General features: G+C 37.4%; 1 protein-coding gene and 1 long non-coding RNA gene across 6 annotated transcripts in view; both read left to right on the plus strand.

Moving 5' to 3' along the window:
• LOC309665639 overlaps window positions 1–15,842 on the plus strand; it is a 272,601-nt gene that overhangs the window by 131,082 nt on the left and 125,677 nt on the right. The gene's annotated exons all lie outside the window — the stretch shown is intronic.
• The window catches only part of SEM1 (SEM1 26S proteasome subunit), a 294,022-nt gene continuing 291,622 nt past the window's right edge, over window positions 13,443–15,842 (plus strand). For 2 of the 5 annotated variants that reach the window (XR_014266491.1, XM_082472198.1), the window contains exon 1: window positions 13,471–13,654. Coding sequence is in view for 3 of the 5 variants with exons in the window: in XM_082472198.1 (XP_082328324.1) it covers window positions 13,579–13,654 (76 nt within the window). In the remaining 2 variants the exon portion in view is untranslated. Of the gene's footprint in view, window positions 13,655–15,842 lie in introns of all 5 variants that reach the window. The other 3 variants (XM_082472199.1, XR_014266492.1, XM_082472200.1) reach the window with 3 other exon arrangements.

Consider the following 15,842-nt stretch of genomic DNA (forward strand, 5'->3'; position numbering starts at 1 on the left):
CATTTACCACTGCAACAAAAAGAATAAAATAACTAGGAATAAACCTATCTAAGGAGACGAAACACCTGTATGCAGAAAACTGTAAGATACTGATGAAAGAAATTAAAGATGATACAAACAGATGGAGAGATATACCATGTTCTTGGATTGGAAGAATCAACATTGTGAAAATGACTATACTACCCAAAGCAATCTACAGATTCAGTGCAATCCCTATCAAACTACCAATGGCATTTTCACAGGACTAGAACAAAAAATTTCAATTTGTATGGAAATATGAAAGACCTGAATAACCAAAGCAATCTTGAGAAAGAAAAACAGAGCTGGACGAAACATGCTCCCGGACTTCGGACTATACTACACAGCTACAGTAATCAAGACAGTATGGTACTGGCACAAAAACAGAAATATAGATCAATGGAATACAACAGAAAGTCCAGAGATAAACCCACGCACATATGGTCACCTTAGTTTTGATAAAGGAGGCAACAATATACAGTGGAGAAAAGACACCCTCTTCAGTAAGTGGTGCTGGGAAAACTGGGCAGCTACATGTAAAAGAATGAAATTAGAATACTCCCTAACACCGTACACAAAAATAAACTCAAAATGGATTAAAGACCTAAATGTAAGGCCAGACACTATCAAACTCTTAGAGGAAAACATAGGCACAACACTCTATGACATAAATCACAGCAAGATCCTTTTTGACCCACCTTCTAGAGAAATGGAAATACAAACAAAAATAAACATATGGGACCTAATGAAACTTAAAAGCTTTTGCACAGCAAAGGAAACCATACACAAGATGAAAAGAGAACCCTCAGAGTGGGAGAAAATATTTGCAAACGAAGCAACTGACAAAGGATTAATCTCCAAAATTTACAAGCAGCTCATGCAGCTCAATATCAAAAAAACAAACAACCCAATCCAAAAATGGGCAGAAGACCTATACAGACATTTTTCCAAAGATATACAGATTGCCAACAAATATATGAAAGGATGCTCAACATCACTAATCATTAGAGAAGTGCAAATTAAACTACAATGAGGTATCACCTCACTCCGGTCAGAATGGCCATCATCAAAGAATCTAAAAACAATAAATGCTGGAGAGGGTGTGGAGAAAAGGGAACCCTCTTGTACTGTTGGTGGGAATGTAAACTGATACAGCCACTATGGAGAACAGCATGGAGGTTCCTAAAAAAACTAAAAATAGAACTAGCATAGGACCCAGCAATCCCACTACTGGGCATATACCGTGAGAAAACCATAATTCAAAAACAGTCATGTAACACAATGTTCATTGCAGCTCTATTTACAATAGTCAGGATATGGAAGCAACCTAAGTGTCCATCGACAGATGAATGGATAAAGAAGATGTGGCACGTGTATGCAATGGAATATTACTCAGCCATAAAAAGAAATGAAACTGAGTTATCTGTAGTGAGGTGGATGGACCTAGAGACTGTCATACAGAGTGAAGTAAGTCAGAAAGAGAAAAACATATGCTAACACATGTATATGGAATCTAAAAAAAAAAATGGTTCTGAAGAACCTAGGTGCAGGACAGGAATAAAGGCGCAGACATAGAGAATGGACTTGAGGACACGGGGAGGGGAAGGGTAAGCTGGGATGAAGTGAGAGAGTGGCATGGACATATATACACCACAAATAGATAGTTATGGGAAAGCAGATGCATAGCACAGGGAGATCAGCTCAGTGCTTTGTGTCCACCTAGAGGGTTGGGAGAGGGAGGGTTGGGAGAGGGAGGGTGGGAGGGTGATGCAAGAGGGAGGAGATATGGGAATATACGTATATGTATAGCTGATTCATAATAATTCCTTTAATATTGCCTTTATTTCTTATAAGCAGATCCATTTTTGTCTTCCAAATTGATTTTTAAGCTCCTCCTTACCTTTAAATATTTATCAAGCCCCTAGTAAAGATCAAGTTTCATAGAGCATGAGCCCATAATAGAATTTCTGATATTAGGGGTTTATTTTCTGTGACAGAATACATATTTCATATATGTACAAACATCATATAAAAGTCACAGATAAAATTTTGTTTGGATTTTTCTATTGCTGGTTTAAGAATAAATGGAAGCAAATATCTAGAGTTCCAATATTGATGAGCATTCCTCATTCTTAGTAAAACTCTAGGACATATTTATACATTAAGGGCCCACAATGCTGCATAATGCTGACATTATTAAAACTTATAGACTGAAGAAGCATGCAGAAACAGGGCTGATGTGTGGGTGGAGTGGTTTCCCAGGGAGGCTGACACCTGGTATGAATTAGTTTCTTCACTGACTTCCTAGGATTCTTGAAGCAAGATAGCATGTGTAGTTTACTCAGAGTAAGAGATGAGGTCCTAATAACAACCTACAAGGCCTCCCAGACCTCACTGTAGTAGTCTTCCCTAAGCTCACTCCCCTGCAGCCACACTGGCCTCCTTCCTGCTACTCAGACACACAAAGTTTGCTCCAACCTTCCAGGTGTGCTTTAGGTTCTCTTGGACTACAACGCTCCTCCCCCAATATCCACTTGACTACCTCCTTTTACTTCCTTCAAGTCTTGCTCTGACGTGTTTCCTCCCTGAGTTCTACCCCGATTGCACATTACATACAGTAAGCTTCCTGGATTCCACCCCTGCCCCTCATTTTCCTTACCCTGCTTTTTATCCTCCTTAGCACCTACCACAGTTTAATTTATATCATCCTATGTTGTTTATCGTTCCTCACACTAGAATGTAAAAGCCACAAGAGCAGAGATCTTGTCTGTTTTGTTCACTGATGTACCCTATCCTAGAGCATTGGCTGGCCTATAGTAGGCACTCATAACCTTGTACGATGAATAAATGAATTAGTTCACTCATAGACCAGGCACTTTTATAGATTTCTTTCCCTTTTCAATTTTTTAAAATAAATTTATTTATTTATTTATTTATTTTTGGCTGTGTTGGGTCCTCGCTGCTGTGCATGGGCTTTCTCTAGTTGTGGGAAGCAGGGGCTACTCTTCATTGTGTTACACAGGCTTCTCATTGCAGTGGCTTCTCTTGTTGCGGAGCTTAGGCTCTAGGCACGCGGGCTTCAGTAGTTGTGGCACGCAGGCTTCAGTAGTTGTGGCTCATGGGCTCTAGAGCACAGGCTCAGTAGTTGTGGTGCACGGGCTTTGTTGCTCCGTGGCATGTGGGATCTTCCCGGCCCAGGGCTCGAACCGAGGTCCCCTGCACTGGCAGGCGGAGTCTTAACCACTGCACCACCAGGGAAGCCCTCCTTTTTCAATTTTTGAGCCTGATCTAGTATTAAGATCAGCTGAGAGGTTTTGCAAGTCTGTCTGAGAAGTTGAACTCTCCCAACCTGTTGGTTGGTCTTGCTCACTGAAGGGTCCTGTCTCTGGAACTTATTCCACTGGGCAATTTGCCAAAGCCTGAATTTGTCCACCTTGGGGTATGATGCAAGATTTAGGTTCTTTTTTTTTTTTGTCTCTTTGGAAGGGCATGTTTCAATTTTGGCAGACTTCACTGTTTTGTCTGGGGCTTTATTCTTATGTTGAGTTTTATTTTTTCCTGGGTTAATCAAGCAATTTAGCAACTATTCTTCCCAGAGCTATGGAATAGTAGAAATTAGAGCTGGAAAAGACCTCACAGTTGATCCAGTCCATCCCCCTTGCCATTGAAGTCTTGCTCTACAAAATTCTCAATGTTTGTCTAAACTTTCCCTTTCATATTTTCATTTTATTTTCCCTATTGGTAGTCCAAGGTAGCAAGCCCTTTCTCTTTGGGGATCTTATACCTTTCAGAGAAGTGTGGACTTACATTTCTGCTCTGTCTGTTCCTTAGCCAAACTATACATGTGTTCCTCCCTTAATCTTTCTATATTCTCTTTGTTTAATTTTATTTTTGCTTATTGAATTCCTTCAAACTCTTCATCTTGATTATTAGTATGTGTACTTTCACTAACCATCCATTGAACCACTGTAACATAATGCTTTTCCTTCTGAAACCTGAAGACAAAGCACTGCCATCTACCATGTGACATTGCAAATATATCTGATTCACTGTCATAATCAACTAGGGTATTTTTATTCACCAGAATATTAAATAAGTTCTGTGCAATGCTCTTCACTTGAGTTTAAAATTTTGATGATAATTGTGTAATGTCAGATATCTTATTTAAGTCCTTTGCCCTTTTCATTTTATATCTGCAAAAGGAGAGAATATCCGCTTCAGCCTCCTTTACTGTAATCTTAATGAAAGTAAATATATGGTTATAGGGATAGAAAGAAATCTTTCAGAGATAAAAACCTTTGATTTCCCAACTCTTTTCCAGACAGAATCACACAGGTTAAATTGTTTTCAATACTATGAAGTTCAAATGGCATTCTTTTTGTTTGTTTGTTTATAGTAATTTATGCTAGATCAATGCATCTCAAACTAATTGTAGTAAAGGGAAAATTTTTTAAATCGCCAAATGCCATGGACTGAGTTTTGTAAAATACAAAATCACAGGGTTGGGTGAAGTAGTAACGTCAACTGCTCTAAGATTTTCAAATTTACACTCATTTTCTGTATTTATCTTGTCTCAGATGGGCACTGGTCCTTGGACCTCATTTTGAGTAGCCTTGATGGACAATCATATTCCTTACCTTCAGATTCAGATACTTTTCAAGATAAATATTTCTCTTCTGATGATTAACATAATACTTGCTTTTACTTTTCAGCTTGTTTTCTGCTTCCCTTCAAAGTCAACTTTTAAAAAATATTGATAGGGCTTCCCTGGTGGCGCAGTGGTTAAGAACCGGCCTGCCAATGCAGGGGACACGGGTTCGAGCCCTGGTCCGGGAAGATCCCACATGCCGCGGAGCAACTAAGCCCATGCGCCACAACTACTGAGCCTGCACTCTAGAGCCTGCGAGCCACAACTAATGAGCCTGCGTGGCACACCTACCGAAGCCCGTGCGCATAGAGCCTGTGCTCCGCAATGAGAAGCCACCACAATAAGAAGCCCGCGCACTGCAATGAAGAGTAGCCCCTGCTCACCGCAACTAGAGAAAGCCCGCGTGCAGCAACGAAGACCCAACGAAGCCAAAGATAAATAAAATTAATTAATTAATTTTAAAAAAAAGATCTACTCTCAAAAAAAGAAAAAAAATATTGATAGAAGAGCCAATCAATTAATCATTTCCCCAAAACATCTAGTTATATGTTTCCCATTTATTTGTCTTCACTTTTTCAACATGTAGTAATCCTTAATTTACTTCATAAAATTAAATCTGAATGAAAAATACTTTTAAGAAAGAAAAAAACAACTTCTTGGAGTTTATACGAGGTCAGTGAGATATATGATGGACTCTTGGTCACACATGCTGGTAGCTTCACTTCTGGAACTCTCACTAGTCTCTAGCAATCCTGACCAAGGCCACACTGATAGCGGGCAGAAATCCACCAATCCAGGAAAGATTAAAAAACACTCTCATTTATTTCACCCTGTCTGGCACTCTGCCATCAACTTGTACTTTTTGGATTTAAGACACAGATTATATGTCAGCAATAACCAGAGTAGCTATTACATAAGCTGGTTATGGGATGCCATGTGCTTTCAACCGGCATCTTTTACAGTTCGTGTATAACAAAAATTTAGTTTTAGCACTCTCTTCTGAAATAAGCTTCTCTTATTTTTAGTGGCTTTTAATTACTTTGAGAGGGATTTAAATAAAAATATACTGAACTATCATTTCTCCAGGGAATTAAAAAAATAAAGTTTATGGGAAAACATGAAATGTGGGGAAATATTAAACACAGTAAACTGCACAAATGTAATATATAAGTTAGACATCAAGCTTTTTATGATCTAAGAATCTATTCCAAGAAAAAGAAAAATTGAAATTCGAAGACTTATGACCTTGTTTCAAAAAATAGTAAAAATAAGTTCCAGCTGGTGTAAGAGCATAGTAAAGGTACAACACAGTACCCGGGTAAATAATAGCAGAGGATGGGTGAGGCATTGGTAATGGGAAACTTTAAACAGAGAACATTTTACACTGCTTTTTAAAGGGATTTTTACAAAGATAAGGAAAAAATATATACACACATATAATATATATCAATAACAGAGAAAATGTATTACAACAATATATCAGATGAAGTTTTCTTTACACAATTTTCCAAGAGCAAGCATATGGCTAATGTGGATTAATCACTATCACTAATGAATTTAATAACGTGAACAGATTATTAGCTCCTAAAGCTAGTTATTTTGTTTTCAAATGTTTCAATGTGCCAGATGTTTCATAAAAACAGTTTTTATTATTTAAAATGATTTATGAAGCTAGATGCCCAACTTTTATTTCTGTGTTAAAATTTAAGAGTTAAAAACCATTTAACAGACAAACAGAATTTGCAGTTCAGTTAGCAGTCACTGACTGTGAAAAGAGTTCTTAAAATGCTCCTCTTTAGAGCCATTCTCGTTCCCATAGAAACCAATGTGAGATCCAGGAAAACAAGGTAAGTTCTAAAATAATCACCATTATAAATACCCATTATATAAATGTAAATACAGGCAATTGAAATGATTTAGATGATTTTGAAATTGCATATCATTTCCCAAACCATAATGATTCCTTCAGAGTGGTTCTTGTCTGTCACATAAATACAGCATTTACTAAATTTTAAAAATTCTTATGATTTACTTGTGAGACCATAATTGCCTTCTCAAACAAGTCTTGGGCATGCAAATATTGATTTTTGAACATGTATTCTGGTGCAAGATGGGTCTTTTTTTTGGCTGGGCTTTTACTTTATGGTAGATTAAGTACTTATCATTATTAGCATTTGAATTTTACGGAACCATCTCTCTATTCATTATTAATTGCTTTACAATGAGATCTAGAGATTTTAGTTATTTTACAATTACAATTTTTCACATTTTTATTTGTCCAAGCATTTTGTCATGATAAAAGATTCAAGAAATCTTTTAATGGGATTGTAATTCCTCTCAAAGTCCAGAACCAATCATTGAGCATACAGTACTCATAATATTAATGAAGATGTGAATGTGAGTTGTTATACATCCCTCTAAGAAGAGCTAAGCCTCCTAATGATTAAGGAGCAAGAACATTTCAGAGGAAAAGTTCCAACACAGAGAAGCAAACATTTGAATTTAGTATGGCTGTTGAAGGAGTTCTGGACATGCCATCCCAAAATATGCCGCTTTGTTATATTATTGTGAGCTGAACACATGAAAAATGGCAAGAGCTTTCTCTGAACTTCCCTTCACCTGCCTAAAGACAAATCCTCCAAAAGGAATTCAATTGTCATAAATCCCCTCCCGAGGATTGACTCTTATCACCTGGGAAGACACTAGATGTCAACTGCAAACCCAGATAAACTTTGTCACAAACCATCATCATATCTCCCATCTATTCTTCTAAGAGCCCATTTATCATTCTTAAAAATCATTTACTCTCCCCTAGGTTGCCTGTGTCTCCCACCTTCCCCTATTAAGACAGTATATAAGCTCTCAGATCTCACTGCTTTTTGGGGTGTTCACTTTTTTTTTTTCTGTGATGCCCCGGTGTGTTATAATAAAAATTATTAAATTTGTTTACCTTTAATGCTGTTAATCTGCCTGTCATAAATTTATTTTATAGACCCAGCTATTGAACCTAGGAGAGCAGAGGGAAAGTTTTTTCTCTCCTACAATGTTAAAAGAACCACAACAAGTTATGGACTAGTCACACAGTTTTGTTAGCTGGATGAATTTTCAGAAACTCAGATATTTTCCCTTACATTTCACTGAAACCCTCGATTCTTAAAATGTGTTCTCCAGACCAGCAACATTGATATCACCCGGGAGCGTGTTAAAAAAGTAGAATCTCAGGTCCTAGGCAGGCCAAATGAATAAGAATCTGCATTTTAACAAGATTAACATAGATTTGAATGCACATTAAAATTTGGAAACATAGTCAGTCCCAAATATTTGCTCCAGAAAAATTTAGAAGTTTTATTCTGGTGGACTGATGGAAGCTAAAGAAGCTACTACCTAGGATGTAAATTCTAAATAGGGAAAGACCATGTCTGCAAGTAATTTTCTAGGACCCCTCAACTGGTAAGTAGCAGAGCCTGAGTTTGAACTCAGGTAGAGCCAAAGCTTTTTACATACCTTGAAAAGACATCATAGAGACTTGAGGTGTAGGTCTGCCTCCTCAGTTCTTCATGGCCGGCCAATTAGCTGTTCCTTCCTAAAGTCAAAAGGAAAGTGCCTTTAAAATCGGACCTTCAGATATCAGCCATTTAACAATCCCTCACCTGGACAAAGATAGATATAGAAAGGTCAGTCTTATTGATCCATTCTGCCTAGTTACTGAATGGTCAACTCCACAGCAAACTTAAGGATTCAGGTATTTGTGATTTAACTTATACCATGTGGATCCCGAATGGAACTTTTAGGTTTCATTTGCTTGAGACAAATGGAATCACCTACTATAAAATCTGCTTCTAACTTGATTTCCTGTGAAGCCAAATGTAATCAACTAATTATAGATATGACCTGATATGTAGGTAAAGGCATAGTTTTAACTACAATGCTTCTCACTAGAGTTGTAGAGGTTTTCCCCTCCAGAGAGCTGAGTCAATCCTAAGGTTGTTTTCTTCTTCATTCTACGGCTTTGCCCTCTGCATGTCTATCTACATTTATGTGTTTTTGCCATTTTCCTGCATGTGTGTATGTTTAGTAGGGTTAGAAAGAAATGATTCCAGGCATTCTGTGTCAACTGTCTGCCTCTTCACACATTGATATGGTTTGTTTCTTATCCTTTAAGAGAGCCCTTAGGATCTAATAGCTCCACCACTTCTTAGCACTGTGACTCTGGCCACATCACAATTTCTCTGTGCCTCAGTACCCTTAAGTATAAAATGGATTTTTTGGTTCTCACTTAATAGGGCTGTTGTGAGGAAGATTCAATAAGGAAATACACAGAAAGGGCTTGGCACAGTACCTCATACAAAGTAAACACTAAATACATGTTACCTATTATTACTTTATTATTATTATCATTGTTGTTATTATTATCATTATTATTAACTTGTGGAGGGCCTGACTTCCTTGCAAAGTATCACCAAGATACCATCTAAGAAACAAAACCCACATTCAGAGACTTTTAGGAGGGCTGGTATGCAGGATCTGAGATATTTAAAATGTACTTCAGAGAAATTAAGTGATTTGCCTAAACCCCTGTTTAGTAGGGGTTTGGATTGAGTTTGGATTTATATGCTGGTCCATCAAATACATATTCTTATGTGCTTAATTTAACTAAGTAATAATGCTGCTTACACTTTAATAGCTACCATTTTCCAAAGTTTTTCCATGTGCCATGACCATTAAAATGAGTTGTTCATTGTGCCATGTGTCACGATGATTAAAATGAGAAGTTATTTCAGTGGTTCCAGCATTCTGGATTTAACGAATCAGTAATTTTTTTTTAATTGGGGATTTAACATAATGTTGTTTTTTAACAATTTATTGACCAAAGACGTATTAATACGTCTTTTGTTACCCGAATGTTACTGACCAGAGACGTATCAATACGTTTTTAGAGAGTGATACAATTAACATCACCCTGTGAAGTTGTTAAAGCTTAAAATTGATCATGGGTTCATTATACAACTTATGTTATTATCATTCATATTTTGCTCCATTAGGTTTTTGTTCCAACCTTGTGTATATTATAAACACAAGTTCATTACCGTAAAATTTTCAAAAATGATGCATCATGAAATTTTGAGTGAAGAAGAATTTTTCAGTGTACTTTATGCAGATACTTTCTCTGATTGTCCGAGCGACATATATACTAGTGTCTCAGAAGATGACAGTTTTTCAGAATATAGTTCTGATTCAGATGATGTGAATATTAGACCCACAAAAAGACAAAAAACCTTAGTGATTGATTTTGATATGGCGAGTGAAAATGAAACTCACAGTGCTGGAGAATGCTCCTTTGCTTCTACAGAAGAGTGGATTGAAGACAACATTTCATGAAAATTAGAAGATCTTACAGGTGTGTCAGGTGTAACTACTGAATGTAATAACCCGCAAAGTGTTAGTGAAATAACAGAATTAATTTTTAGTAATGACTTTTTCGAGTTGGTCGCTTCTTAAACAAACTTGTATCACCAACAGAATAAAAAAATCATATAAAAAGTATGATAAGGCTTTAAAATGGACTGATGTAACCAACAGTGACATGAAGAAGTTTCTTGGATTAATAATTTTGATGGGACAAATAAGAAAGTGACACTGGAAAGAATATTGGTCGACTGATCCCTTACTTTAAACACTTATCTTTCCAAAGATTATGATGAGGTGAAGGTTCAAATAAATAATGACATTGCTTCACTTTAACTATAACTCAGAAACTCCACTTCCTACAGACAGAATTTCAAATGTTAAACCTCTTCTGGATTATTTTCTACCAAAATTTCAATCGATCTATATACCCAAACAAGAGCTATCACTTGAGGAGGCAATGATAAAGTGGAGAAGATGACTCAGATTCAAAACCTATAATCCTGGAAAACTTGAAAAATATGGAAATTTGGTCAGGATGGTTAGCTAAACTGCAAATATATATGCAACCTTGAGATTTACATGGGTGAAGGAAAGAAACTGCAAGAAACAGTATTATCGGTCCTACAACCTTATCTTGGTTCATGGCACCATATTTACCAATCATTACAACAGTGTGTCCACATCTGAAATATTGTTGAAAAATAAAACCAGAGTTTGTGGGACTATAAGAGAGAATTGTGGTCTACCAAACCAATTAAAGGAGAAATCTAAAAATCTACAGAGGGGAGAAATGACATTCTTACGGAAGGGAGAAGTGATTCTTCTCATAAGGAAAGACAAGAGGCTAGTCCACATGGTGACAACTATTCATGATGCCTCCATAGCATCTACAGGAAAGGAAGACAGGAGGACTGGCCGTCAGATAACTAAGCCTACTTGCATATTAGAGTATAATAAATATATGAAAGGAGTTAATCAATCCGATCAATATCTGGCAAACTTCAATATCCTCTGGAAAACTCGAAAATGGTATAAAAAAGTGGTTTTCTATTTGAGTAATTGCAGTTTATTCAATGCATTTAAAATTTATTGTAGCCTTAGTGCACAGAATAAAATGACTTACAAGCAATTTTTGTTAGCAATAGCTAGAGAATGGGTAACTGACCATTCTGGTGAATGTAGTGGTAGTCCCGCACCTGGTCCTTCTTGTGGCATTTCTAAAAGGGTCCCCTGCAAAGATTCACCTTGTCGACTATCAAATAAAATAAAAGAACATATTCTAGAGGAAATAACACCCACAGGACTAAAAAAAAAAAATGCCGCCAGGAAGTGTAGAGTCTGCTCTTCCAGGGGAAAGTGCAGTGAAACACAGTATGTTTGTAATAGATGTTCTGTTCCCCTGCACAGAGGTGCCTGCTATACTGCCTATCACGCTCTAACGAAATATTAGAATGCTTTAGTAAGACATGTTCAAAGTTTCAAATAAATACATTAAGTGCAAAAAAAGTTGTTGATATTTACTCAAACACGGGTGTTTCAATATTCACTTACATAACAAATTGCTGGCCACAGGTGTTAGTCTCTACAAAAATCCCCGGGTCAATAATATGTTAAAATTATTCCTTTAAATTGAATATATTCAGTTTTAGGGGAAAATCATTATACTGCCACTGATTTTGTTCTTTTGCTAAGAATTAATACAAATGTCATCATATATCAGATTATATAATAGGCCCAGGAACTAGAAATTCTTGACGTCTTGGTCAAAAATTTTATAGCACTTCAAAAATTGAGACATACATACTTCATGTAACATAAAATTAACCATTTTGAAGTGTACACTTCAGTGGCTTTTAGCATATTCACTATGTTTTGCAACCATCATCACTATCCAGTTCCAGAGGATTTTTATCACTCCACAAAGAAACCTTCCACCTATCAGCAGTTAGTCCCAAATCACCCCTTATCCATCTCCTAGTAGTCATTAATGTTTCTGTCTCTTCAGATATGTCCTTGGGAAAATCTTTTATCTCTGCACAAAATGGCTGTCTCAGATCTGTGATTTGTTTTTTATTCTTTGCTGCCTAATCAAACTGCCCAAAACTTTACCTTGGTGTGTGGGTTGCCAGCGGCATATGTAATATGTACAATAGAGGGCATAATAGACAGTATGAAAGTCTAAGAGATCTCACTGTCTATATTTACTTCCAATTTTAGATCTTCCTCATCTTTTCTTTCATTAATTTGGTACTTACTTATATAACATGCCAAATTACACATACTTTGAACTTAATTTGAAGACAGCTAATGTTTTCAGTAATTAATACAAGTCAAAATAGTACTAGAAGACCCATCTTATTTTTAAAAATTTACATCTAATTATAGGTTCCCAAATTCTGGTCCAAATTTGTGCTCTTATTTAGGTTTTCCATTCTCTGTATGCCCATACACTCTGTTCATTTCTCAGATAATTTTATTTTAAAATAGAGATTCAAATGTATTACTATGTTTCATTGTGATTTATCTGTTTACATGTCTCTGAGTGGAATATGAACTCCTTGAAGGAAGGCCTTTGTCTATACATGTTTGATTTTCAGCACAGTGCCTAGTACATGATATAAGTTAATGTTGCTGAATGAAGGAATGGGATTTAAATACACAAACATATGTATCAAAATTTACAATACCCAATTATGTATCTATATATTATACACTATTCCTCTATTATACTACATATACATATACCATATCAAGTTTTATGTAGTTCACAACTATATTCAAAATGACTTATTATGAACACCATAAAATGTCACATATATCGAGTTTTACACAGTATTATAATAACCTGTAAACTAGTTATTACACACACACACGCAGCACAATGTTTAACAGGTTATTTACCACAGCTTAACCGCAAGACAGAAGAACACTGAACAATGGAAAAGCTTGGAGATTAAAGTCAGGCAAACAAATCTGCTTTTGGGTTGTCTAGCACTACCTCAGTGACGTAGGCTATTTCTTTCTGAACCTGAATTTCCTGTGATGTGGAGACATTTAACACCATGTTTAGGGAATTGGTTTAAGGGTGGAGCTAATCTAATTTAAGGGCCTGGCACTTGGCAGGCTTTTAACGAACTTTAGCCGATACTTCATCCCTCAGCCTAAACCAAGTAAAGGTGGTTTTTTTCCCCACACATTATGAGTCTTTTCCAGTCACGGAAACCTACCCTGTTCTCAGTTTGTCAAGTCAGAGAGTCCGGGTAAGACAGTATACGCACAAAGTAATCCACCTTGCTAACTCTGAAGGGCTCCTAAACCCGCAGGAAGCGCTGGGTGGACCTCCAGTATCCCAGCATCCCTCGCGCTATCCGGTTGCTCTTCTCCCGCGTCTCTATGATAGAGCCGGCCTTGGAGGCGGTAACGGCTGAGGCGGCTGTGGTGAAGCCGAGTGAGAGGTCCAACTTTCTTACTGGACTGAGAGGTTTTGGCCGCGGAGGGTCGCGATGTCAGAGAAAAAACAGCCGGTAGACTTGGGTCTGCTGGAGGAGGACGACGAGTTCGAGGAGTTCCCTGCAGAAGGTAACCGGCTGGCCCGCGGCCTCTGGGCCGCGCGGACAGTGACTAAGGCCTCCGAGTGGAGGCGGCGCGGGTGGAAGGGCTCTCGGCCGGGAGGTACCCGCGGGAAGTCTGGACCCCCGCTGCTGGCTCTCAAGGCTCTGCACGCGCGACCCTCCACGACCGACTTCGGGTCGAGGTGTCACGGTGGGACTCACCTCAGCGGCGAGGCTAAATGCCTTCTGCTTCCTCACTGGGAGGAGCCACGGGGACCCTGGTTCCCTAGCCCGGTGTCCGGGATGGTGGGGCCTTTTCCTCTTCAGCCCGGTTACCGCCACCTCGTTCATGTCTACATAATCTCTTTTCCCTTTATTTATTGTTATCGTTATTATTATTATTATTTGTTTTAGCAGTTTTCCTTTGCCTTGAACCCTTCCAGAATTAAATTGTTGTTCCTAGTTAGGCCAATGCTGCTTACATTTAGGACTTAACATATGAAGCCTGTTAAGTAGAATGGGAGGATCAGGTGTTAGTGCTTAATACCCGTTATTGCCTTCCTCTTGTTCCTCATTAATTTTTGATCACTTAACTTCGAACTAACGTAAGTTTAAGGATTTATAAGACCCTAAAACGTCTACATTTTTATTAGCTTCATGGTTACCAAGAGGAACTTCAGTTTTCTCATTGTAGGTAACAGCAAATAGCTAACATTGTTTGGGTGGTTGCTTGTCTGAGTATTTTGCTTCTATTAACTTAATTCATTTTCACAAGCCTAGTAAGTAGGAACTGGTATTTACATTTTTCAGATAAAGAAATTGAAGCTTGAACAGTTAAGAAACTTGCCCAGTGTCACGTAACTGGCTAGAAATGATGGACACCTGGCCCAGTTGACACTAGCGCTCTTAAACTCTGTAGCTGTACTGCTTCTGTTTGTTAGATCGTTGTTGCCAATCAGGGTTTCAAAATTGTTGGTTTTATCAACTAATTGCTATGCGTAAGGTAAATATTTTCTAAGAAAAGGAGGTTACTATTGGGTGACCTTTCTGAAGGTGTAGGAAGAGAATTGTGGTTAATGGTTACAAATCTGTTACATTAAATAGTTACTGCTTCACCAAAATGGTCCTAAGTTGTACTCCCTCATGATCCTACTGTGCATAAAACCACAAAGCTTGTAACATTAGTTATTTTTATTTATAGTGTACTGGGTTGTTTAGTGGAAGAAGACCTTGGAGAATCTGCTTGCTAATGCACATACTACACAAACTCGTAAACTAACCCAAAGCACATTTATTTTCAGTTCTGGGATTCATTATGTATTGTGGGGATTGTTTTTTGTTTTGGTAGTGGATTTATCTGTGCAGACATGTTTTCTTGATCTCACTTGCAAGTTGGTTCATAATCCTCCAACAGTGAGCTATGTAGTAAAAAAAACTGGCTTATTGAGATCAGGATCTGCTTCTAACACAAACTTCATATTTGATATAGTTAGCATTTATCATTTATCATATACAAGATACCATGTTAGGCACTTTATCTACATTAGTCTAATTATCACATCTCTGATGAAACTGAGGCTCAGAGATTTTAAAAGCTTGCCATTAAGTGGTCGTCAGGATCTGATAGGTCTTTCTGAGTCCCCAACCCAAGCAAACTTTAACCTGAATCCGTAACGTTTAGCAAAGTGCCTGGCACATGGTAGATGGTCAGTAAATGCTTGTCGAATGAGTGAACCTGTGTTTAAAATAAGTAGTCGAGAATTGACTGCTTTAAAAGGATCTAAAGATAACTGGGCCTGATGATACACACAATGTTTCAGCAACTTTCATTTCATCAGCTTTTGCAGAATATGTAATTCTTGTACTAAGTTTATGTTGGGAGCATCAATTTGTTCAAAATGTTGGCAGTTACATAGTAAAAAAAAAAAAATTTCATTAAAGTTAAAAGGAAAAGCAAAGAATATTTTTTCTGAAAACAGGCCTCCCACAACAGACTGGTTTATTAGCATAAGTAACTCACCATTTATTGGTCACCTTACAGAAAATCTGTCATCTTCAGGTTTGAATATGTAGAATCTCATTCATTCAGGAAATTTTCTGTTTAGGATGAGCAGTAACATTTGAAATGCCTTTGCTTGTTCAGGTTTTTGTGTGTTTCTTCTCTGGTTTTTAATTCAAACAGGTAAAGTTGGAGAAGCAGTACTTTGAAACTGGCC

Source organism: Balaenoptera physalus (genome assembly GCF_965194825.1).
Source record: "Balaenoptera physalus genome assembly, chromosome: 8".
NCBI classification, from domain to species: domain Eukaryota; kingdom Metazoa; phylum Chordata; class Mammalia; order Artiodactyla; family Balaenopteridae; genus Balaenoptera; species Balaenoptera physalus.